Below are 25,524 nucleotides of genomic sequence, written 5' to 3' on the forward strand. Positions count from 1 at the left end.
GCATTCGTATTTTTGTATTATACACTGCTCAAAAAAATAAAGGGAACACTTAAACAACACAATGTAACTCCAAGTCAATCACACTTTTGTGAAATCAAACTGTCCACTTAGGTATCAACACTGATTGACAATCAATTTCACATGCTGTTGTGCAAATTGGAATAGAGAACAGGTGGAAAGCATAGGCAGTTAGCAAGACATCCCCAATAAAGGAGTGGTTCTGCAGGTGGTGACCACAGACCACTGCTCAGTTCCTATGCTTTCTGGCTGATGGTTTGGTCACTTTTGAATGCTGGTGGTGCTTTCATTCTAGTGGTAGCATGAGACGGAGTCTACAACCCACACAAGTGGCTCAGGTAGTGCAGCTCATCCAGGATGGCACATCAATGCGAGCTGTGGCAAGGTTTGCTGTGTCTGTCAGCGTAGTGGCCGAGCATGGAGGCGCTACCAGGAGACAAGCCAGTACATCAGGAGACGTGGAAGAGGCCGTAGGAGGACAACAACCCAGTATCAGGACCGCTACCTCCGCCTTTGTGCAAGGAGAGACAGGAGGAGCACTGCCAGAACACTGCAAAATGACCTCCAGTGGGCTACAAATGTGCATGTGGCTGGTCAAATGGTCAGAAACAGACTCCATGAAGGTGGTATGAGGGCCCAACGTCCACAGGTGGGGGTTGTGCTTATAGCCCAACACTGTGCAGGACGTTTGGCATTTGCCAGAGAACAGCAAGACTGGCAAATTCGCCACTGGCGCCCTGTGCTCTTCACAGATGAAAGCAGGTTCACACTGAGCACATGTGACAGACGTGACAGGGTCTGGAGACACCGTGGAGAATGTTCTGCTGCCTGCAACATCCTCCAGCATGACTGGTTTGGCAGTGGGTCAGTAATGGTGTGGGGTGGCATTTCTTTAGGGGGCCGCACAGCCCTCCATGTGCTCGCCAGAGGTAGCCTGACTGCCATTAGGTACCAAGATGAGATCCTCAGACCCCTTGTGAGACCATATGCTGGTGCAGTTGGCCCTGGGTTCCTCCTAATGCAAGACAATGCTAGACCTCATGTGGCTGGTGTGTGTCAGCAGTTCCTGCAAGATGAAGGCATTGATGCTATGGACTGGCCCGCCCATTCCCCAGACCTGAATCCAATTGAGCACATCTGGGACATCATGTCTCGCTCCATCCACCAATGCCACATTGCACCACAGACTGTCCAGGAGTTGGGGGATGCTTTAGTCCAGGTGTGGGAGGAGATCCCTCAGGAGACCATCCGCCACCTCATCTGGAGCATGCCCAGGCGTTGTAGGGAGGTCATACAGGCACGTGGAGGCCACACACACTACTGAGCCTCATTTTGACTTGTTTTAAGGACATTACATCAAAGTTGGATCAGCCTGTAGTGTTTTTTTCCACTTTAATTTTGAGTGTAACTCCAAATCCAGACCTCCATGGGTTGCTAAATTTGATTTCCATTGATAATTTTTGTGTGATTTTGTTGTCAGCACATTCAACTATGTAATGAACAAAGTATTTAATAAGAATATTTCATTCATTCAGATCTAGGATGTCTTATTTTTGTGTTCTCTTTATTTTTGTGAGCAGTGTATGTTATAAACTACCGTAATAAAAACTATTTTTTTAAAAGTTTTTTTTAAGAGAAAGAATGTGTATTCCTAGAGAAATCCATGAAATTCTGCCTCCTTATCTCTAGGTCTAGTAGAAGCCTTGACATTTGGGAAAGTAGAAGGACATCTTGGGAATTGCCAGCTGAATTGTTACTAATAGACAAATTCTATATTCAAATCTATGCCAGCCAGCTGAGCACACAAATACAGATGGGCACAAATATTGCTAACTTTGGATTGATGGCAGCAGCAAAAAAATCAAAGTCAAAGGCTCAATCAGGCTCATTCAAAATCAAGCACGGTGGAACAAGGCAAGAAAAAGCTTTCAGGTGGGACAGCTTATATATGCACATGGCCGAATTCTCATGATAACCCTTACAGCTAAAATGATGCAGCTTTCTTGAGAGGCATTCTTTTTTTAACATTTCCTGTGGGACCACTGCTTCACAAGCAAGAGATAGCCAAGACTGTCCAGAGCTATGCACTACAAGAGGCACTTCTGCACCAAGCATTAATGGGAATTTCAAGGAAGAAGGTGGAAGGTTCCATGGATTCTTTTCAAGGGTAGGATTCTACCGGTTCAGACTGGTTCTATAGAACCGTTGTTATCATTCTGCGTAGTTTAGAGAACCAGCAAAACATGCCCCTGGCTGGCCCCTCCCCTCCCGTCCCAGTCCTTATCATGCATGTGCAACATCGTGCGCATACCTGACATCGCTGAGTGGGTTCTTCCCAGCTCAATCACTCCTTAAGGTATTTCTTTGTTTTTTTACCTCCTGACCATCAGCTATTCCTATGATCAGCTGTGCCAGGATTCCCCTCCTGTCTTATTGTTTCACTCAGGAGGCCTCCCTGAGGCCCAGGAAGGCAAAACATGGAGGGGACACACAAAAACACACACACACACACACACACACACACACCCTGCGCTCAGGGATGGGATTCAAATTTTTAACAACCGGTTCTGTGGGTGTGGCTTAGGTGGTGGGCATGACTTGGTAGTCATGTGACTCGGTGGGTGTGGCTTGGTGGTCATGTTATTGGCTGGGCGTGGCCAACTCAACATCACTCACCTCAAGGCACGCATCTCCTTGCCTGGCTTCTCATGACTGTGGGGATGCTGCAATAGTCGTAAGTGTGAAAAATGGTCATAAGTCACTTTTTTCAGTGCCATTGTAACTTTGAATGGTCACTCCACACAAGCAAAGTACCAGCAAAGGAGGGGGAAAAAACTCCACATAGAAGTTCCTGAGACAGGAAGTCTAGTCCTGCCAAGAATGTAATAAGGGTTAACGGAGTTTCTGTAAGCAACACCAGAATGTTTCCTTCCTGCCTTCCTTACTGGATTAGGCCAGTAATTTCTTCTAACCAGTTCTCCGAACTGCTTAGAATGTTAACAACCGGTTCTAGCGAATAGGTGCAAACTGGTAGAATCTCGCCCCTGCCTGTGCTCCATTTTTTGCCTTCCTGGGCGCCAGGGAAACTTCCTGGGAGCAAAAACGCATGAAGCTTCCCAGAGGCCCAGAAGGCCCAAAAAACTGGGGTATGTGTGTGCAAAAAAAAAAAAAAAAAAACATGCTCACAGAACCGGTTGTTAAAAGAATTGAATCCTATCCCTGATTCTTTTTGTAGCTGTAACTTCCTTTGTTACTGAAAAATGGATAGACAATGCAACTAATTTATTAGTACTAGGCAGAACTAAAGAAATCTCTCTCTCTCACACACACACACACACTCTCTCACACCCTCCCTCCCCACTCTCTCTCTCCCCCCTTCCCTCTCTCTCTTTCAAACACACACACACACACACACACAGAGTTTTCCTGTGTGGATTGTTGCCTTCAGCAGAACAATCCAAAACCCTTAATTATCTCACTTGCTACAAATCCCTGTGTCTATCAGTCTGCATTAATGCAATCAGAAAATGAACACAAGAAAATCCACAAGGCTAAAAGAAAAGCAACCAAACTTAAAAGCTTATATTTAATTTTGGAATCCTTCAATTATCATCAAATTAGAAGATGGGATTGTGTCCTTTTGAGTCAGTGCTGCTCCCTCCCCCCACAGAAATTCCTAAATCGCTCCTATAACTCCACTGCAGTGCACCAGCCTTCCTTCCAAGCCACGAGAACGGAGCTTGATGGAGTAGAAATACAGACCTGGCTTGATCAGATGGACATGAGAAACCCAGCAGCAAGTTTTAAAAAAATGAGCAACAGCAGCAGCAGCAGCAGCAGCAGGAAACAGGCTGAGGAAGCCAAGGCCTGGGGCCTACCTGAGCTGGAGAGAAGTGGAGGAAATGGAGGGTACAAATGGAAGAAGGATGGAGCGTCGGCCAGCTAAGAGTTTAGGGCATCGATACCTGCGGGTGTGAGCACCAAGGCTTGGAGAATATCTGAGAGGGACACGATCCCCCGCGGAGTGTTCTTCTTATCCACCAGAACCAGGCGATGGACCTACCCAACGAGTGAGCCGAACACCATCATGGCAAAAGTAGGAACAGGACAGTAAAGATGAGTTTTAGATACCAGACAGACAAGATGCCATTCATAGAAGTAAAATTACAGTGTTTAGCACAGTCTGTTTAGGAATTGAGGCACTGTGCGAAAAGTAGGTGAGAAGTATATGCAAATACATATGGTGGAGCCTCAGGTAGGCCTTACTGCATCACTGTCATCTCCAGTGAGCTAGAAAAGATCAGATGCCCTAGGCCAAAAGAAAGCATGGGGTGCTCTTTTCTAAACCAAATTATAGGGTTACCAATTACGCTGTTTAAAAAAGAATGTTGTCCCTGGGTGAAGGAGTTCCTGAAACATTATCCCATGTTTTCTTATATTGCTCTCATTATAAGGATCCCAGCTGGAGCTAATACAGGTACTCCTTGACCATTCATTTAACGACTGTTCTACAGCGTCACTGAAAAAAGTGACTTACGACTGCTTTTGACACTTACAAAACCACTGCAGCATCCCCATGGTCACATGATCAAAATTCAGACTCTTGACCACTGGCTCATGTTTATGATGGTTGCAGTGTCCCAGGGTCATGTGATCACCTTTTATGATCTTCTGACAAGAAAAGTCAATGGAGAAGCCAGATTCACTTAACAACCTTGTTATAATAATTGTAGTGGTTTACTTAACACCCGTGGCAAGAAAAGGTCGTAAAATAGGGCAAAACTCGCTTAAGAAGTGTCTTGCTTAACAACATAAATTTTGGGCTCAATTGTTGTCATAAGTTAAGGGCTATCTGCAATTTTTCCATCCAGACAAACTTCCAAATCATCTGGATCCATTTTATTTATAAGTTACTCTCCAATCAAGGATATTTTATTTCTTTTAATAATTAAAGTGGCTGAGCTTTGTTTCATTATTTGTAAAACACACCGTGTTTTGTCACCAGTTTTATAAATGGGTTTACTGTGGTTATTACTTCCTTTCTAATAATCTCTTTTCTTTTTCTTTTTGAGCTGTTCAATGGCTGTAATAAAGACTACCACTACTTAAAAGGATGTCCACAGAGGGTTATAAATAATAGTGATAGTAATCAGATCCTTTCACCATATGAGCTTGGAATTTCCATGGCATCTTGCTTTATTGTATATTTGCAACCTATTATTATTATTATTATTAGTAGTAGTAGTAGTAGTATTAATTATAATTATCTTTTATTCATTAAACATGAAACTCAGTCAACTGAACATTTAAAAATGTATCACAAATATTGACTGGCTCTGATGGTTGATATGGATTACTGCCAGCATCCTAGGTATCAATCAATTATTATTGGTTGTTGTTATTGTTGTTGTTATTATTATTATTTACATTTATTTGCTGCCCATCTCATTGTGGAGTGACTCTAAGTAACTTACAATAATAACACCTGTCTATTCCAGGTACTTGAGAAGGACTCAATAGGCAGATAAAATGCCAAATCCAGTCTAAACATGTGGCTGACTGCAACCAACCACAATAATAATAATTTGCATTTTTATGCTTAAATCGTCTTCAGCTGCCAGGAAAGAAAAACAAAAGCTAGAAGCCCAGATATTACAAAAGTTGCCCACACTGGATTACAAATGTAAAATAAAGGTCCATCTGCAGCACCCAAAACACACCCATCCATTCGTCTACCATTTGTAGTCATGGTCTTTTCCACATGAAAAAGAGCAGGCTAGGTGAACCTAGACTGCTCCTGGAACACCTGTCACTAAAAGTCAGGGAACAGATGGCAGGATGTGGATTAAAACTATACATCAGCCATGACTTAGTAAGCAAAGGCTTTGGATCTGAAGGAGACACATATTGAGGACATCTGGAGAAAGAAGGACATGAATTCAGCCAACCCATTGCCCGCTCCTACTTACAATGCTGGAGCCATACCTGCTCTTTGGCAATACGATCAATTATGTCTTCTAGAGTTTCATGGGGATGGCATGTAAGGACCCCTTCTAGGCAGACTGAGCGCTGTTTCAGGGCTTCCCCCACACTAATGTCCAGGTTGTTGTAAGACTTCTGGGCGGCCAGATGCTATGGAGAGCAAGTGGAGAGGAGGAGTTTGGAGCAAAGAGGGAGTAGGGCATTACTGCATTATGGCTACCATGAACGCACATTTTTATGCTGAGAGACACTTCAAAATCTTTGAAGCAAGGCTTCAAAGCACACGGGTATCAAACTCAATCATGTCATGTCAAGTATCGTAACCCTTTTTTGCCTTTGTGGAGCTGGGTTGGGCATGGCCTGTGCATGATGCATCCCTGCAAGCACAGTCACCTCATATTGACACACTAATTCATGGTACGCTCATATGTCACATTGAGCCATGGTTTGCTTAGCTATGGGTTTATTACATGAACTATGATTGGCTGGCTTGTAACATTTTAAGTGACAGCTTTAGGACCCCAATGGCTGGGTTCATCCAACATGATAAGCCACAATCAAACTAAACACAATATGTTCTACTGTGATAAGTGAACCCAGTCACTGTATAACAACTATTCCATGGAAATAAATCTACCCTAGTAAAAAGGATTATTCATCTAGATCACTGTAGAATTCCATGAATGGGACAGGCAATAACAGAAGCCTCATCTGGAGGCATTGTTCTTGCACTGCTTCTCCAAAATGCAGGAGTTAATTAAATGTGTTTTCCTGTCTTAAAGGTGATCGGCATATACCTTTCTCTTACCATTAGTTAAGAATTGCTGTTTTCCCATCACATAAACATACAGGTTTTATTTTGTATGTGAACTCTTGCTAGATTAGTCCTCCTTAGTGTATTTATCCAAAAACTTTGTTCCAAAATAATTTATCTATAAAATGAGAGTTATCTTAAGGGGTGTTTTTCCTGCAAAAAAAATAATAATGGTAAAGGAAGTTTTTTTTTTTAATCTATAGTTGGGGGTGGGGCAAATCTTAAATCTGGGAATGACTTCCTTTTAGGGGAAAGACAGTACTTCTGTTTTATCAGACCATCTCTGAACCTGGAAGAATAACTGCCCCATACTTACAATCACATCAAAGCGGGAATAGAGGCCAACTACCGTTCCTACATAAGAAACAGAAGGGAACAGTAGGTCAGGAATCTCTCCAGGTGTAATGAATTGAAAGATGCCATATACACAAACGTTATCACAGAAACTTTTTAGAAACTTACTTACCACACAAAATTCATATTTTCCTGCAGCAAACCTGACAAAAAACATGCTTTCACAATTTCATCATGAATTTCTAGGCCTGCCTTACAGCTTGAAGTTAAGAATGGAAAATTAACATTACCAACTTAGCCAAAAGTTATCTCTACTGTATATTTTATGAAGGAATTCCCCCCTTTTCAGTATTTGCCAAATAGGAGCTTAGCAACTATTAACAGAGTTAAGGATTAGTTTAGCTTAAAACAGGGTTAAAGAAGATGCATTTTCATTAAATCATCACTACACATCTTATTAATCACCATCATCCAAAATGTTGGGAGGAGAGGTTGCAATTCCATCATGAAATGGCAAAAGATCTCCTCTATTTACCTGATAATGTCAGGTAGCCAGCAGACAGAGACCAACTTTATTTTTCATGGTGTTAAAAGTCCCAAAAGATTGTTCTGAAACACATCTCTCTATCTGAAAGTAATAAGCCCAAATCCAGTCTAAGATGCAGCCGTATAGCTGAAAAGACCTACGGAACTGGATCCTTTGATAATCAATAAAATAAACTAACTAACTGGACTCATTTTAAGTAGAGATCCATAGTGTTATATATTAACATACTTGAAATCCTGTACTCTGATTGGCCCACCAGGGCAGCTCGCTGATTGGCCCAATTACCTCATTTTGATTGGACAGTATCCCTACTCTATGATTGGCCCGTCTGGACGGCGGGAGATTCAAGGAGCCATCATTGGCCGTTAGCCGCGAGCAGCCGTCAATAAAAGAGGCTGCCGCGGCTCCCCGGTTAAGACGGATTTTAGGAACTAAATAAAGAGCTGAAAGTCACCCTGGTCTCGAGTCTCTTTTCCCACGACCTAACACATAGGGTTATTTATTTTTATGTATTTGTATCCTGACATTATTATTATTTTATTATAAATAAGTCAAGGCAGCGAACATATCCAACACATCTTCCTCCCACAACAAAAACCTTGCAAGGCAGAAAAAGTCACTGGTCCAAAGTCCAGCTAACTTTCACGGCCAAGACAGCACTTGAACTCAAGATTCCCTTCTTCCTAGCCTGATGCTTTAACCACTAGACCAAACTGGCTCTCATTTATGCTGTGAACTAGCATCAAGCTCTAGCACCCCTCATTCTAGCTATTTAGTCCACAACTGGATATCCTGAAGACAGCATCATAACTCATACAGAAAGCAAAGGGATAATGAAATGTGATAATTCTGGGAAGTAAATATAAAGGGAGAGCAGCCCAAATATAAATCAGCAACAAATTGAAGAGCTCCAGAACTACAGTATAATACTGTACTGAGTGGAGGGGAAAAGGAGATGGACCTGGGCCAGAAAAATAGATTATAACAAGCATACTGACGTTGTCGTGTGTGATAATAAAATATTGGCAAGCTAAGCCTCATAATTACGACAATTAATCAGCCCTTTAAAGAAAATGGATGCAATTAGAGAAAATTGAGGAGGAGATATGATATCTGTCTTCCAAATATTTAAAGGGCTGTCACACAGAGGAGGGAGTAGGTCTTGTTATTTGCCACTCCGGAGGGGAGGAATAGAACCAATGCACTGAAACTATGGGGGTGTAAAATCAGGTTATGATAGTTAGGGGGCATTTCTTCCTAATAATCCTAGTAAGTGTTGTCAACTGATAAAACAGAATGCCTGATGAAGTGAAATATTTCCCTTACTAGAGGTCTTTAAACAGAGGGTGGGTAGCCATCCATCTGAAATGCTTTAACAGATTTGAACTAGGTTTCCTCTGAGGTACCTTTCAATTTTATGATTCTGTAAAAAGAAAGAGCTGCATTAGCTGTGCTTGAAGCATGTGAGAAAGCGGGTCAGGATTCAGGTAACATAGCAAAGATGGGATAAGCAGCCAGAGATTTCCTCACACCTTTTTCATTAACCACAGGCAGCGCCGAGACTCTGCGGTCCACAAAAATCTCCAGAGCTGTGTAGATAGGAGCGGAGTCTAACACTATAGCAATGTCACGAAAAGTACCAATGCCCAGCTCATGGATGGTTTTCTGGAAGAAGCGTGGCTTTGGAAGCATGGCTCCCTGCAATGAGAAAAAGAGAGGATTATTGTTGACCAAAGCTTCCCGAGACTGTAATTAAGCACATGCTTAGTTAAAACAACTCTTGTTTTATTTCAACACTGGGAATGATGTTAATTACCAGCTGGTAATAAGTCCCAAACAGTCCCTTTGAGATAAACACCCACCTTTCTTTCCTTTAAATTGCTGCCAACAACTAGAGTGCCAAAGGAATTGTAAAATCCAACCAAAGTACAAAGTCCACACAGAGCTTCAAGGATTAATCTAAACAGAACGAACAACTTTGCTTTCTACCTTAGGCGAAGGGCAATCACCTCCAAGCCTTACTCCCAAGTTGCCCCTTTTGTCTCAGCTGCTCTTGCCTTCTAGCAGCTCTGTGCACATGTACACTGGGAACAGGCTCCCCTTGTTCCTCAGCCTCGCTGCTGCCAGATTCTGGAGGCTCCGGAGTCAGCACACAACTCCCAGATGGTCCTTGACCCCATCTCTGCATCGGATGCAGGACCCCCGTCAGAGTCCTCTCCAGACTCCCGGACTGGTTCCCGTTCTTCCCCACTGTCCGATTCTGCTGCCGTCTGCACAGGCTGCCGGCGAACCACAATACTTGTGGAAGCCAGCTCCATCCTTCTTTGCTCACAATGGAGGCCAGTAAATACAAATGATACAAATATCTCTGAATCTAAAAAGCTAGCAAAAGACAAATTCCCTCGATGTTCCCATTGGCATATGGCAATCTCAGGCAGCTACAAAGTACCTTGTTTAGGCCTCCACTTGGGAGCCACTATTTTAATTCTCATAATGCTCCTGAGTCAGAGGCAGTCTTTGAACAAATGGAAGTTCATGGTGGCAGTTCCTGGCTGACTAGTTCTGATTCAGAGCAATGATATCGCCAAGGAAGCCTGCAGGATCATGCCCAGTATTTCCTAGTCGAACCACAGACAACTACAATGATCTAATACATATCGATTTTACAGAAGACAATGCTGAAAAAGCACTGCGCAATCTAAAACCATCTCTATCTATTGGACCAGACGGAATATGTGCCTACTTCTTAAAAAAGCTATCCACTGCCCTAGCCAAACTTCTAAGCATAATGTTTGAAAAATCTTTCAGGACCAGCTCCTTGCCAAAACTATGGTCACAAGCCACGGTCATCCCCATCTTCAAAAAGGGAGACCCCAGCCTAGTTGAAAATTACAGACCAATCTCCTTATGCTGCGTCACCTGTAAAGTCATGGAATCAATTATTAACCAACCCATCATCCTCCACTTAGAAACAAACAACCTACTCTCTAATAAACAATTTGGTTTCAGAAAAAAACTATCCTGCAATCTGCAACTCTTACGCTGCAAAAACATATGGACTACACAACTCGATCAGGGCAAAGCAATAGACGCAATCTACATAGAGCCTTTGATTCAGTGGTACACGACAAACTACTCCTAAAACGAAAATCTTATGGTATCTCTGGACACCTGCATAACTGGATAGAAGCATTCCTGTCAAACAGACAACAAATAGTCAAAATTGGGAACATCCTATCAAATTCTGTACCTGTCAACATTGGTGTCCCCCAAGGCAGTGTTCTAGGACAGTGTTCTCTTCATACTCTACATAAATGACCTCTGTGATCATATTAAGAGCAACTGCGTCCTCTTCACTGACGATGTAAAGCTATTCAACACCACCGACAATACTGCTACTCTTCAAAAAGACCTCAACTATGTATCAGAATGGTCAAACAAATGGCAACTTCAAATCTCAACAAACAAATGCTCTGTCTTACATATTGGCCAAAAAAAATCAGAAAATAAAATATAGGCTGAACAGTCAAGACCTTGTTGATGATTCAAACTCTGTCAAGGACCTTGGAGTACTCTTCTCTAATGATCTAAGTGCTAGAGCCCACTGTAACTACATAGCCAAAAAGGCATTAAGAGTTGTTAACCTAATCTTACGTAGCTTTTTCTCTGGTAATATTACACTACTAACTAGAGCATACAAAACATTTGCTAGACCAATACTCGAATACAGCTCATCAGTCTAGAACCCACATTACGTATCTGATATTAACACAGTTGAGAAAGTCCAGAAATATTTCACAAGAAGAGTTCTCTACTCTTCTACTCGTTGCAGAATACCTTATGCCACCAGACTTTAAATTCTAGACCTAGAAAACCTAGAACTATGCCGCCTTCGGTCCGATCTAAGTATAGTATATAAAATCATACATTGCAATGTCCTACCTGTCAATGAATACTTCAGCTTCAACCATAACAATACAAGAGCAAACAATAGATACAAACTCAAGGTTAATCGCACCAAACTCGATTGCAGGAAATACGACTTCAGCAACAGAGTGGTCAATGTCTGGAATACTCTACCTGACTGTGATTTCTTCCCCAAACCCCAAAAACTTTAACCTTAGACTTTCTACTATTGACCTCACCTCTTTCCTAAGAGATCTGTAGGGGGTGTGCATAAGCACACCAACGTGCTTACCGTCCCTGTCCTATTGTTTCTTCTGGGAAGACGAACACAATACAGAAGCCTGATGATGGCAGATGAGATTCTGCCGAAACATTGCTACAACTTTAAAAGCACAACTACAATGACATGGGAAAATACCCGAGCAAAGCTGAATAATATATATATGTATCCATGTATTCATAACTATGTTTTTACTTATACCTATTATCTTGTAAGCAATTGACAAACCAAATTAAAAAAAAAAAGGATCAACTAGCATAGGAGAGAAAGACACCAAAATAGGAGGGGTTCATCAAAAGGCAGTAATAATTGATTCTCCAATCTGTCTTCAATTCACCTAAAATAATACCATGATCATCAAACCAAGTTTAATTTAAGGGTATACAGATCTACCTCTCAATCCTTATTCTACAGCTTCAATGATTACTTCAGTGCTATACCACATATTTCTTTGTTCTCCTTCCAAAACATTAGCAATCTTACTCAAGGTGAGCTCTCCTAGCCTGATCAAACTCCCTTCAGGGATAAAATAAGAAAAGACAGAGAATTAATTGGCTCTGGGAAGAAAAAAAAATATTTAGAACAAAAAATACTAGATTGTGCTGAGATGGATAAACTTACAACAGAACTAAAAGGCAAGGAGGAATCAGAATATTATGCAGTTTGGGATAGATGGTATAAATGGATAGAACTGTGATAGCGATCCTATGGCACGCACGCCAGAGGTAGCACTCAGAGCCCTCTCTTTGGGCATGTGAACCATCGCCTCAACTCAGCTCCACTGCGCATGCGTGCATGTCTCCTGCCAGCCACCTGGTCTTCGGGTCTCTATCATGCATGTGCATAGGGCACATGCGCATGTGTGGGGGACATGCACACACATTGTTTTTTCGGGGTGTGCGTGCACTTTGTGCACTCGGTGCTGAAAAGGTTAGCTGTCACTGACGTAGAACACAGGAATAAGGATTAATGTATAGGAATAAATGTAAATATATGTATTATTGATGACACAATACTGTTAACAATGTAAATAGAGATGTGTAATTAAAAAATAATAATCATAAAAGAACAGGGTTGTCCAACACTGGCAACTTTAAGATGTCAACTCCCAGAATTCTCAACCAGCATGGCTTGCTACAATGGCTTGCCTATGATTCTGAATTCAGTGAAGAGGAAAAATTTAATTCTGCGCTCAACCTTTCTTTCACAAAAGAGCTTTTAGCCAGCAATATACTTTCAGCTCATAACTATAGCAGTGTACTGAGATTTTCATGAAAGACCAGATCCAAATGCTGTGGAATAGAAGATATAAAGGCTACAACCACATAAGGCCATTTCTATCGTGACTGTTTTACCTCCCTCCATATGTACTGGCTCCCTCCATTCTACATCCTGCACGTAATAAGCTAAATGCCACTCTAACCCTTTCTCCACTTTTTCTCCAAGTAGCCAAGTTTTAAATATAGGCAACAACTTTACCCTCCTCCATCTTTCATTCCACCCTGTCCCTGTTTCAAACTGTGAACACCTTGAAAGGCGGAAGAGATTTGTGTGCCAGTTTTTGAGCTCAACCCAAGAAAAAGTTTTCTCTCAACTTCTTAAAAGCACCGTGAGCATGGCCAGTGCAGGTTGACAAACAAACCCTTAAGGAACGAATTCAGTAGAGTCATCACACAGCAGCAGCACTCCGGGCTTCCTAGACCTTCCCAGCACTCACAAAGATGTGCAGAAATTTGAGGATGCGCTTGTGGGTCAGGATGTGCAGGACATTTCCTGAGATGGGATCAATCACAGGCAGTCGGTGGATCTTATTCTTAATCAAGGAATAAACCGCATCAAAGAGGCTAAGAGAGGGAGAAAGGAGAGACATGAAAAGGCTGTGTGATGTTGTTCAGTGGTGGTATGCTACTGGTTCGGCCAAACTGGTAGTAAAAAAAAAAGCCTCTGAACAGTGGAGGAAAATAAGCCTCCACAACAGCTGAGAGGATTAAAGACCTAAAAGCGCATGGGAGGGAGGGTCCTAGCCAGGGGTGGGATTCATATTTTTTAACAACCGGTTCTGTGGGCATGGCTTAGTTGGTGGGCGTGGCTTGGAGGTCACGTTACTGGCTGGGCGTGGCCAACTCAACATCACTCACATCGAGGCACGCATCTCCTCACCTGGCCTCTTATGACTGTGGGGATGCTGCAACAGTCGTAAGTATGAAAAACGGTCATAAATCATTTTTTTCAATGGTCACTCCACACAAGCAAAGTACCAGGAAAGGAGGGGAAAAAAACTGCAGAGACATTTCTGAGACAGGAAGTCTAGTCCAGCCAAGAATGTAATAAGGGTTAATGGAGAGGCAGTTTCTGTAAGCAACACCAGAATGTTTCCTTCCTGCCTTCCAGTAATTGGAAGGCCTTCCTGCCTTAGGCCAGTAATTTCTTCTAACAACTGGTTCTCCGAACTGCTTAGAATTTTAACAACCTGTTTTAGCGAATAGTGAATAGGTGCGAATTGGTAGAATCCCACCCCTGGTCCTAGCTTTTCGTTTTTTCATCCTCTCAGCTGATTGGCTTGTTAGGGATGCGCGCATTAGGGGTGTGCACATGCGCATGTGCACATGGGATCACCCACCGAACCAGTAGTGACTAAGGTAGGATCTCACTACTGATGTTCCTCGGGATTGTTCTGACCCAAACCCTTTTCCAATAAAACAAATACAAACCAAAGGGAATAGAAACCTTTTAATGATTCTTACGAATATCCGGTTAAAAGGCTGCTGCAAACTAATTAACTTTGATAAGCACGAGTGTCGCCAAAACTGTGTGAGGCTGCCAAGAATAATAGATAAGAACTATTTAACAACACAAGAGTCTTCAAATATCAACTTAAGATACTGCAATGTCCACGAGGCTGGAGTTTCAAAACGTTTTTGCTTCCTGCAAAGAACATTCACTTCACAGCTGGCTTTTATCTTCTTGAAGGAGGGGCCATTACCTTGCAGCCTTACTCCCGAGTTGCCCATGCTGCTGCTGCTGCTCTTTCCTGCGAGCAGCCCTAACCCTAACCCTTAGCACGGGCTCCTCGGGAACCTCCTCATCGCTGTTGCCAGCCCCCACAATCACTGAAGGCAGCAGTCCACTCCCTAATGGTCCTAGCCCCTCATCTGAGTCCTCGCTCTCCTCAACCGTCCGCACCTGCTGCCAGCTAACCACAACAGGGATGGACTGGGAAACCTCCTCTTGCTGTTTCTGTCGCTCCCTTCCGGGAGAAGGTTTCAAAGTATTTCTAGCAGGACTTCCAGATTCTGTAATGGCTTTGTTCCCTATGCTATCCATCTGGTAAACTTGCAAGGTTTGTTTCTCTCGTCATGTACATATATGCCTCCAAACTAGAGTTTATTTATCCGTGTTGTTTATCTGTGTCGTATAATATAATATGTGGGTATAATTTTGTATTTATTTATCCCGTCATGTTTAAGTTTATATTAGAAGTGGAGATGCTTTGAGAGCCGTATGCAACGTAATTTCATTTTAATGTATGCCGATTAATGTACATTCAAAGTGACAATAAAGTTAAGGTCCAAGTCTAAGTCCTCATCTCTGGACAGTCTCCTCCAGGGGATTCAGGAGCATGGACAAGCTTCAGAATGGAGGAGTATGTGAAGGAATACAGGTGAGTTATTCCCTGTTATGGAAAGAATCTTGGAGTACAGATAGTCCTTGACTTGCAACTATTCGTTTAGCAACCATTCGAAGTTACGAACTGCAGCGAAAAAAGTGACATATGACTGCCCCTCATACCGTTGACCGTCACAGCATCCCGATGACCACATGATCAAAATTTGGATGCTCGATAACCGGCATGTACTCCCAATGGTCGCATCATCCTTGGGTCATGCAATGACTATTTGTGACCTTCCCAGCTGGCTTCCATCAAGCAAAGTTAACAGGGGAAGTCAGATTTACTAAATGACTGAATGATCCACTTAATAAATGTGGCAAAATATATCCTAAACTTTTTGAGTGAAATTCATTTAACTATCACCTTGCTTAGCAATGAAACTTCTGGTCCCAGCTGTGGATACCTGTATTCAACTAGGAAAAATAAATGTTTTGGGGTTAAGAGATGATTGGTAAAGCATCAATTTTTTTTCCTGCCTGTTATCAGCTGATAAAGTTATAAAGTATCATAGATTCTACTAGGACAGGGGTCTCCAACCATGGCAACTTTAAGACTTGTGGACTTCAACTTCAAGCTTTGCTGGCCGAGGAGAGTTCTGGGAGTTGAAGTCCACAAGTCTTAAAGTTGCCAAGGTTGGAGACCCCGGTATTAGGGTATCCCTGGATCTGTGTGTGTGTGTGTGTGTGTGTGTGTGTGTGTGTGTGTGTGTGTGTGTGTGTGAAATATCCCACATTATCAGACATCTCTCTGATTTCTTTTTGACAGCCACAAAGTGACAAGGGTTTTGTAGTATGTGGCGGAGTGAAACTTTTTGCATTAGGTGGTGAGAATGAAGGTTGGCAAACCTCTTACAAAAATAGCATGCTTTCCTGCTCTTGCCTATCTGGGAAATGCTTGACCTACCTGTGGTTTGGAGAAATATGCACCAAAGGCTTGAAGGAACCCTGCAAATACACCTCTGGAGAGAAAGGGAGACAGATGGATAGCATATAGTTAATAAATGCAGTTGATAATGTAATAAGAACAGATTCTATCAACAATACAAGCTGAATTTGCCAGATTGCCTGCTTATATGCAGTAGAATTTCTATATCTTTCAAAACAAATTTAGGATAATAACAGACCAGCACTGGTAGCCTATATAAACTTGGGAGAATAACAAAAACCAGACTGTAAAGCCAGCATAGAAAAAGTGAAGAAAGGGTGTAGGTATAGCATGAAACTAATAGTAATAGCACTTAGAATAGTCTTATATACTGTTTCACAGTGCTTTGCAGCTCTCTAAAGCAGTTTACAGAGTCAGCCTATTGCCCCCAACAATCTGGGTCCTCATTTTACCAACCTCAGAAGGATGAAAGGATGAGTCAATTTTGAGCCAGTGAAAACAGAACAAATAATCATTATCAGTACATAGCCAAATAATACCCACCGTTTGCTTACTAAAAGAATATTGGATGATTAGACAATTTAAATCTGAATTTAAAGAATGGTTTTAATCTAAGATTGATGCAAGTAAATAGATATAAATATAACATTCAAATATGTGATGATGTTAACTAATGTTAAGAATGTTAAACTGCATTTATGATATTCAATTTCTTTGACGGAAACCCCACTTACCTCTCCAAGTTTCAATTTTGTGCCCCTCAATCTCGTATATCTGGACCTGGAACAAAGTAATAGTAGTGAATAGGTCAGATATCATTGTTGATCATGTGAGTTTACTATCACACTGCTATTTGCTATTACTGAATTAAGAAGAAATACTGGATTTAGAAATCATCCATTATTCTTAAGGGATCCAGTCTGGAACAGTGGAAATAATCCAATCCAGTTCCTATCGCTCCAAATATAATTCATTCCAGACTCAGGGCTTCTAGATTAAGCGGGGGGGGGGGGGGGACTCAGATTTTACCTACCTTCTGTTTAGTATGGGAAAAACACAGGTAGATGTATCTTTCAAATGTTTCACCAGAATTTAGATGATCTTTCAAGACAAGGTAAATCTTTATAAATGGAAGATGTATGTCAAATTTCATCATGCAGAGTTCTGAGCTGCATACTTTTTAAAATGTAGTTTTTTAAAAAGTCAATGGCTTTGCTGTTTTGGGATTGACTTGTGAAGAAATTTACAGCAAAAAGAACCTCTGTAATGGGAAGCCCCTTTGCTAAACTTTAGATTTATCTCATAATTCTGCAGGACAAAAACTGGATGATAGTGCGAAGAAGCAAATTATATATAATAATGAATAATATAAGGAATAATGGATGGAAACTGAGGACAAGGAGAGATTTAACCTGGAAATAAGCAGAAACTTTCTGACAGTGAGAACAATCAACCAATGGAACAGCTTGCCCTCGGAAGTTGTGGGAGCGCCATCACTTGAGACCTTCAAGAAGAGATTGGACTGCCCTTTGTCACAAATGGTGTGTAGAGTCTCCCGCCTGTGCAGGGGGTTGGACTAAATGACCTATAAGGTCCCTTCCAACTCTGATTATCTGTTATCAGTTCTATCACCAAACATCCCTCATTTCCAAGGGTTTTTTTCCAGCTCCAAAAATGCTGAAATTGGCGTGAACAATGATTGAAGCAAGGATTAATTTGAAGAGAGACTTGCTATTCACTGAACCCAACAACACCCAGCCTTTCCTATCAAAATTTGTTTTCTTGAGGCTTTTGCAGTACTAGTAAGTTACTGATATATAAAATAGTTGAAGACATTCATATTTTACCGTTCTTGTTGGTAAACCATCTTTGCTTTATATAATAAAACTTTCCCCAGCCACTGAAGGAAGATACAAAACCAAACACACTTTCCTAATTTATGGTGCTTATTGTGTTTTTAGTGAGCCTGGGGTCAATTGGATTACTTGTGGCTAATAAAAACCCATGACTTTTGGTGGCAACTCTGCAGAAACAAATTGGGAATAGAATTTTGTGGAGACTCTGAATTAGGATGAAGCTGGCTGGGACCTACCCAAATTGTTCTGGATATATTAATAACTATTCTAAAGAATCACACTCTTTGCTTTATATGACCTGGGTTTCAGCCTAACTCTTTGTGGAAAACTTCTAACTGGAAAAATTTGAAAAAGACATACTAAAAAGATGCTTTTGAGTGCCAAATACTATATTTGATGGATGTCTCATAATGTGCATTTGCTTTCTGTTGCTTCAAATGGTCTGACCAACCGATTTCAAATTTTAAAATACGCATTTTAGAATATTTAAAGCATAAATATTAAAGAAAATTCCTGAGAAGTATGAGTTACGTAAAACACAGTTTGTGAACAAGATAGACCCTCATTTTTTAAAGCCAGCCATTCAATGAGCACCTCTCGGTATTAGCTTCTTGTATATGGAAGTGAGATGGATAATCTTAAAAAGTCCCTTCCTGTTCCCTTGAATGAGAACCCAACAGTGTAACTTCACATTGCTTTTAGAAATGGCTCTATGGCTAGTTGATATGAAAAGACAAATATGTTGACTCTCAATAAATATGTTGAGTAGATATGCATTATAAAGTTTTCCCCAGAATTCTGTTTTTAAAGTGTTTAGGGACACTTCAGATTTTCTTAAAACATTTATTTTTAAACACACTAATATTTCAGTTGTATTTACCACATCAATGAATATTTATTCTAAAAGTTGCTCGTAGGCCAATGAAAAGCAATTTGTGATGTGTCCACTTTCTTGGTTTCCATTTTGAAACGTTTTTGTTCACCTACCCATTTTTCCAGCTGAAAGACTCAACTCTTAGAATCCCAAATCTGGAACAGCTCATGCCTGCAACTTAATTTTGGGTGGTTGTCCCAATTTGTTTCCTCTCTTCTTCTCTCCAGTCCCCCTCAACAAAACTGTCTAAAGCCACTTTCCTCCAGATTTGAGAAGATGTTAAGGTACTGGAAAACTCACCAGAGGAGATTGATAATAGCGATGTAAAATGTTAATAAAATCAGTGATGGTCAGCATACCTGCAGGAGAGAAGGTAAAATGAATGAATGAATGAATGAATGAATGAATGAATGAATGACACTTATACACACACAGAGGTTGCAGGACATGGGCTGCGGGCTATAAACTGCCTAACAGAACTTACATTATATGTGGCTTCTTATAGTCAATTATGCCTCCTCCTCTTGCTGATTTCCGCATTTCTACACTCCTAATGATTTACCCTTTCCTGCTACCATTAGTATGGAGTGCTATCCATTTTTCCTGCCCCATAAACACTAGCCATCAAAGGGTAGGTTGGGAGAAGAGTTTGAATGATCTAACCAGGGGTATGTTAGAGCTCACAGGTCACAAGATCCACATGGGCCCCTGGAACTCACGATTGAAATTTGGGAACAAAGCACAAATTTGGCAACTTATTCTTTCTTATTTCTACTGAAATAAAATAAGCGCACCCAGTTTCTTCTAGGCTATTGACAGACCTATTTTGCTGAGCAAGCATCCTACTTCCTTTCCATCCTCCCAGTTTTGTAAATACTATAACATTTGCAATTTTTAAAGTTTGTGTGTGTGTGTGTGTTTAAAATATTGCTTGCTCCAACCTTAATTGAAACAGGCATCAATGCATGAGGCAATAGAACGGACCCAAAATGTTAAAATTGATATTTTAAAGACTTAAAGGTGCAATTCAAGGTATTGGTGATCACCTTTAAAGCTCTCCATGGCATGGGCTCAGGTTACTTGAGGGATTGTATCACTCCACTGGGATTGGCCTGTACCACTTGTTGTTGGCAGAGGAGGCATGCTGCGGGTCCTGTCAGCCTGATTATTCCAGCTGATGGGATCCATGAGTGGGGCCTTCTCTGCTGTTGCCCCAAACCTCCTATCTATTTGTAAGGGCCTAAAGACATGGCTCTGCCAGTCAGCTTGGGGCCCCAGTGCAATGGAGGTGGTTGATTGAGTAATAACAGACCCCATCTCTCCCCCATACACCCTCTGCCTCTGCCCTCCCCATGTGTCTTTGGTTTTAATGTTTCTTTTTAACTGTTTATATTTTAGCTTATATGTAACTGTAAGCCACCCAGAGTTATTCTATGGTAAGATGGGCGGCTAATAAATTTTATAAATATAAAATAAATAATAAAATAATAATGTTTTATAAATAAAATTATCCACATGTTTTCAGTAAAGTGAAATTATGGTGTGATTTGTAGTCCCCTCAAAGGAAAGCACTACAATGAAAGTAAGCATCTAAAACAGCCTGCGGCAGTTCCAGGAAAAATGTGTCCAAATATGTCTATAGTCAATTCATATACCATAACCAGTTTCCTTCTAGAGTTATTCTTTTTACAAATATGACTGCGAATGGTAGGTAGGATCCTTTGGGTTTGATTTCATGTTGGATTTACTGAGGGGATTACTGCATGTTGTATTACGTGAGGTCAATACTACCAGTGCTGCCTCTAAACGAAAAAAACATTTGTGCCGGGAAGGCGTGTAATCTTTCTGGCAGCCACAGCACAAATAATCCCAGTGATGAAGACCCCAGCAGCCAGAGGTAGGGGTGGTTCTGCAGTAGGCCAACTATTACTGCACAGATGACTGACCTCTGAAGGTTCCTTTTCCATAAACCATGGATTATGTGAATGAGTGACCTGATGCCAGCTTAAGAAGGAAAACACTATGTTCATGCCTGGCCATTTTACCAACTTTAATCTGTCTCTGCAGCAGGCTGGCCATGAAGTGAAGGTGCATTTTGAGGGCAGGTTCTTGGCAAGCATTTCATGCTGTGGCAAGCAGAATTTGTGGATGAACCTTAAAATGTCTGCATGCATCAAATTCTGCCTCCTTGACTCTCCTTAATATAGTTTGAATAGAACTCTTTATTGGACACACAAGGAATTTGTCTTGGTGCAAATGATCTCAGTGTACATAAAAGAAAAGATACATTCATCAAGAGTCACGAATCATAAGGTACAACACTTAGTAATAGTCATAGGGTACAAATAAGCAATCAAATCATACTAGGAAACAGTCCATATAAATCGTAAGGATACAAGCGATAAAGTTAGTCATACAATCACAAGTGGGAGGGGATGGGTGATAAGGAGGGATGAGAAGATTAACAGTAATAGTAGTGCAGACTTTGTAAATAGTTGGACAGTGTTGAGGGAATTATTTGTTTAGCAGAGGGATGGCGTTCGGGGAAAAACTGTTGAAAGAGTGGCAATCCCAAATCCTCTCTCCATCTTTGCCATGTCCAACTTTTGCTGCGTTCAGCCTCTGCTGTTCATTCAGTTGCATCACTTACCCACAAAGCACTGCTGCTTGCTGTCCCAAAGAGGAGCGGCTCGCACCCCATTAGCCACCAGGGCCAAGAACGCCTTTTTAATCTGGGACAAGAGACAGAAACCAGATTGACTGGGGCTGCATTCTGTGGCCCACCCCGCACCCTGCCTCCGTAGGGAATACCTGATTTAACCTTGCACAGTGGACAAGGAAAGACCGACTCAGGGTTGGTTCTTTATTCTGCATTTCTTTGCTTTGATAATATTTTTATTTATTTATTTATTTGATTTGATTTGCCAATTGTTTACAAGATAATAAGTATAAGTGTATACATAGTTGTGAATACATGAAATGGGTACATATAAGAAAAATAAAAGAATAAGAGAAACAATAGGACAGGGACGGTAGGCACGTTGGTGCGCTTATGCACGCCCCCTACAGACCTCTTAGGAAAGGGGTGAGGTCAATAGTAGACAGTCTAAGGTTAAAGTTTTTGGGGTTTGGGGAAGAGACTACAGAGTCGGGTAGAGTATTCCAGACATTGACCACTCTATTGCTGAAGTCCTATTTCCTGCAATCAAGTTTGGTGCGGTTTACCTTGAGTTTGTATCTATTGTGTGCTCTTGTATTGTTATGGTTGAAGCTGAAGTATTCATTGACAGGTAGGACATTGCAATGTATGATTTTATATACCATACTTAGATCAGACCGAAGACGGCGTAATTCAAGGTTTTCTAGGTCTAGAATTTAAAGTCTGGTGGCATAAGGTATTCTGCAACGAGTATAATAGAAGATATATTCTACTGACAGAGTGGTCACCTCTAATGCAGCATTCCGGTCAATTCAAGGAATTCTCATGCAAAACAACCAGGAATAGTGTCTATGGAGATTCTCAGTCATCCAGGTCATGGCTGTCCCAAAGGTGCTTTTTTCAAGAGGCAGCTGGATTTTCTGGTTTTTCTTTGAAGACATTTCGCTTCAAGGTAAAAAACAAAGGCCACCCTTTTGAAGACAGCAATCTCCACATTTTGGACAGAGAGGACACCTGGTTTGAAAGAGGGGTCAAAGAGGCCATCTGTGTCAAAATTGAACAGCCCCCTCTCAACAGAGGGGAAGGAATACAACATCATCTATCTCCAGTCTACAGCACAGTCCTTTCAACAGTTCCAAGAAGACTCCACACCCATTTGCACTACTCAGATGACTCTGACAACACAGACAAACCTCCAGGTGGCCTCAATGACTCTCTAAAAGAATACAATTGACCAGCTGTCTGCAAAGAGTATAAATCCTTCCATTCCTCACCATCCAGTCAGAGCTGAAGAAGCTTCTTGGATGAGAAACAAAATGTCTTCAAAGAAAAACCAGAATGTCCAGTTGACTCTTGAAAAAAAACACCTTTGGGACACCCAGGAACAGCTATATTCTTGTGAACCAGCTATGCCATTGTTTTATAGCTTTTGCTCACGTTAAATAAATCAAATGCTGGTCATGTTGATAGGCAAGATAAATACTTGTAAATATGCTCAAGTTGATTCTTTGCAGAATAATTTCCAGTGAGCCTGAGATTGTACCAAAGATTGAGGCTACATTTGGGCTCTTTATAATAATGTTCTCATGTGCAATCTTTCCTTTTCCAATGTGAATGAGGAACAAATTTTGCAGCAGCATAAAAAAAAGATGTAACCAAGATGGCAGCAAGCCCACCGTTTCCTCATCCTACCCACCTAAACACTACTGTAATATGCCTTCCTGGATGTCCTTGCAACTATTCAGAAGCTATAGAACGGTTCAAAATGCACTTACTTCAGAGGTGGTATTCAGCAGGTTCTGACCAGTTCTGGAGAACTGGTAGTGGAAATTTTGAGCAGTTTGGAGAATGGGCAAATACTCCCTCTGACTGGAGATTTTACAGTATCCTTCTCCGGCCACGCCCACCAAGCCATGCCCACAGAACCGGTAGTAAAATTTTTTTGAATCCCAACACTGACTTACTTGTCTGGTAATGGGTTGAGCTTGATGTACCCATGTGACACCAGTACTGCAAGAGTTGCATTGGTTGTTGGGAAGCTTCAGGGTGCAATTCAAGGTCCTGCTTATAACATACAAAGCCCTCCCGTTATCTAAGAGGGCACACACTTTTGAAGAGAATTCAGCCTTCTGGAAAATGCTGGATGGCAGAGCATCCTGCATATGTTTCCCTTTCAAGGGTGTCAACAAGAGAAATCCATAAATGTCCCTTCTCCCGTATGGCTCCCCTCCTAGGAACAATCTATGTCCAGAGACAAAGATGATTCTAGCCTTGTTGATATTTCAGAAGGTGTGAAGACCTAGCTCTTCCATAAGTCCTTTGGAAATAGAATGGAAGTATGAATATACAGCAGCTATTCCCAAAGTTGAAAAGAGGATGAGCCTTTACACTGTTTGCTATGGCATATTTTTAAACCTAATTTATATTAGAGCATTGTTAGCTACTTAAAGAATCTTTAGACCGAAGTAGCATATAAACTCAAGTAAGTAAATAAACATCTAAGATACCAAGCTCCCAGCAGACTCAGACAGCAATATAATCAGATAGCAATATTCCCCCAGTCCCTCCTCAAATTACTACATGGTTCACAAAACACCTGTATCCTCCTTACCTGCAGAGTGGTCTCAAACACGACCAGTTTGGAACTGGTGGGAATAGCATCATAACAGCGATGACTCCGCATGAACTGCATATAGATTTCAGCATCTGGGCCCAGGAATTCAATATCAGGACCAAACCCAAGAATTTCACAGTCAAGGGAAATGACGTCATCATCATCTTCCTGTTTGGCCTGTTCAAGCTTTGTGTCCTCTGATGTTACTCCAGTGCTGGGACTCAGGACTGTGCCTTTGTTAAACTGACCTGTATCTTCTGAAATCCGTGTGCTTGCTGTGGTACTCCAATCCTTAATCCTACCTTGAGGTATCATGTCATTGCCTGCTCCACTGTTGCTGTGAGCTCTGTCCAAGTCTTTGGTCTCTGAATGGGTTGACTTGAAATCCAGTTCAACAGCAATGGCATCTGCAGCTGTCACTTTGCCAATGTGTGTTGCAGTCTCAGCATCAAACACCGTTGGCTCTGGGTCCTGCCTCTCAGTTCTGCCATCTGCCACTACATTTGTCATTATCAAATTCACTTCTTTGTCACTGGCAGTCAAATCCTTGGCTTCCTGCACAACAACATTGGCTTTCAAAGCAGATTCCTCAATGTCCAGAGATGAGGCGGGGCCTAGTGGGCAAGCATTGTAAATCAAAACATTGAAAGATCTTTCATAAATGAATAAAATGCTGTCCTTTTGAATCAAGCCAAACTTCTGTCCATCTCATTAAGTCTACAGCTGTGATGTTAATCATATAAAGCTGCAAGCAGGCATATGCTGGGCTGAAATTAATTGTGCAAAGAAACAAACCTATTCTTGCAGCAATTATGATTATACTGACCATCACTCATTTATATATTCCACCTGACCATTAGAAAATAAGTACTCACGGGACTTCCGGTTTGTCGGCTTCGCAAGCGGCAGGGATTCGTGATACTGCGCGATCCCTGCTGCGCTTAGCCGCTTTTGGTGCTCGATCCGGACAGGTTTGGAGCTAAGGCTGCCCTGCAGGGGTGGCTGAAAGATAGGGGATCCGGAGAGGGGTTTGGGGTGTTGCAGACCCTCTTCCCGGCCGGCAGAACCCCTTTTCCCAAGACGGTGCAGCGGCGGTCTGCAATGGCCGCCACAAAGAAGCTGGCA

At 41.6% G+C, this 25,524-nt stretch overlaps 1 protein-coding gene across 19 annotated transcripts in view; it reads right to left on the reverse strand.

The window, feature by feature from the left end:
* Positions 1–25,524, reverse strand: part of PRKAG3 (protein kinase AMP-activated non-catalytic subunit gamma 3) — a 37,474-nt gene that overhangs the window by 4,123 nt on the left and 7,827 nt on the right. For 2 of the 19 annotated variants that reach the window (XM_087950411.1, XM_087950409.1), the window contains exons 3-13: positions 24,397–25,013; positions 21,777–21,858; positions 19,427–19,485; positions 17,131–17,176; positions 16,415–16,469; positions 13,559–13,685; positions 9,188–9,353; positions 7,131–7,168; positions 6,004–6,150; positions 3,984–4,077; positions 3,591–3,757 (exon numbers count right to left, since the gene is read on the reverse strand). In XM_087950411.1, coding sequence (XP_087806537.1) covers positions 3,636–3,757; positions 3,984–4,077; positions 6,004–6,150; positions 7,131–7,168; positions 9,188–9,353; positions 13,559–13,685; positions 16,415–16,469; positions 17,131–17,176; positions 19,427–19,485; positions 21,777–21,858; positions 24,397–25,013 — 1,553 coding nt within the window. In that variant the 3' untranslated portion in view covers positions 3,591–3,635. Of the gene's footprint in view, positions 1–3,590; positions 4,078–6,003; positions 6,151–6,378; positions 6,968–7,104; positions 7,169–7,280; positions 9,354–13,558; positions 13,686–16,414; positions 16,470–17,130; positions 17,177–19,426; positions 19,486–21,776; positions 21,859–24,396; positions 25,014–25,524 lie in introns of those variants that run through there. The other 17 variants (XM_087950412.1, XM_087950410.1, XM_026665580.2 and 14 more) reach the window with 13 other exon arrangements.

Source organism: Notechis scutatus, chromosome 1 (assembly GCF_049901735.1).
Source record: "Notechis scutatus isolate UNSWTSFEM ecotype Mainland chromosome 1, rNotScu1.2, whole genome shotgun sequence".
NCBI classification, from domain to species: domain Eukaryota; kingdom Metazoa; phylum Chordata; class Lepidosauria; order Squamata; family Elapidae; genus Notechis; species Notechis scutatus.